The 543-nt window shown below is 44.9% G+C and overlaps 1 protein-coding gene across 1 annotated transcript; it reads left to right on the top strand.

Annotated features, from left to right (window-relative positions):
• Positions 1 to 136: 136 nt before the first annotated feature.
• Positions 137 to 343, top strand: T265_16257 (hypothetical protein; the record flags this gene model as incomplete). Its single annotated transcript, XM_009179835.1, has 1 exon — positions 137 to 343. A coding segment is annotated over one exon (207 nt), but the record flags the coding sequence as incomplete, so codon positions are not given.
• Positions 344 to 543: the final 200 nt, after the last annotated feature.

The raw sequence follows: 543 nt of genomic DNA, 5'->3' as shown, positions 1-543 counted from the left end.
TAGTCGCGGTTCTAATGCAATTTTTTGAAGAGGTGCACCACACCTATCGAACCTCATACTAGTAGCAAGGGCCAACAATTTTGCCACTCACAGGCCCCCTTTCGACACTCACCGATTCCCCACGTTTTGAGTATAGGAGCTAATCAAGCTGGATGAGCTTATATACAAGGCGCAGCTGTTCAGTCAGCGCCTGGAACAGCGGATTTCCAAATTAGAGGCGGACCCACTGCTTTCCCAGGAAGAGTTGAACATGAAGAATCAACAGATCACCACACTGCAAAACGAGCTGAGTTGTCGGAACAAGTCGTGTACCACTCTCAATTCAATGGTTAATCAGTTTATGGTGAGTTACCTGGTTGAATGCCAGATGATGAAAACTATATGACGCCTAGAAATTTTCATTTAGTGGGACCAGTCTATGTTAGCCATTAGGCAAGGTCAGTAAGAACAACTGTCGGCTCCAGCCTCTTTTTCTTTTCGTATTTTGTCGTACTAAATCAAGGCAGTATGCAGAACCGAGAGAGAATTGCATGAATGGTCTCA

The sequence above is a fragment of the Opisthorchis viverrini genome (genome assembly GCF_000715545.1).
Source record: "Opisthorchis viverrini unplaced genomic scaffold opera_v5_9581, whole genome shotgun sequence".
NCBI classification, from domain to species: Eukaryota; Metazoa; Platyhelminthes; class Trematoda; order Opisthorchiida; family Opisthorchiidae; genus Opisthorchis; species Opisthorchis viverrini.
The sequence above is the reverse complement of the archived record's forward strand: the minus strand, read 5'-3'. Positions and strand labels throughout refer to the sequence as shown.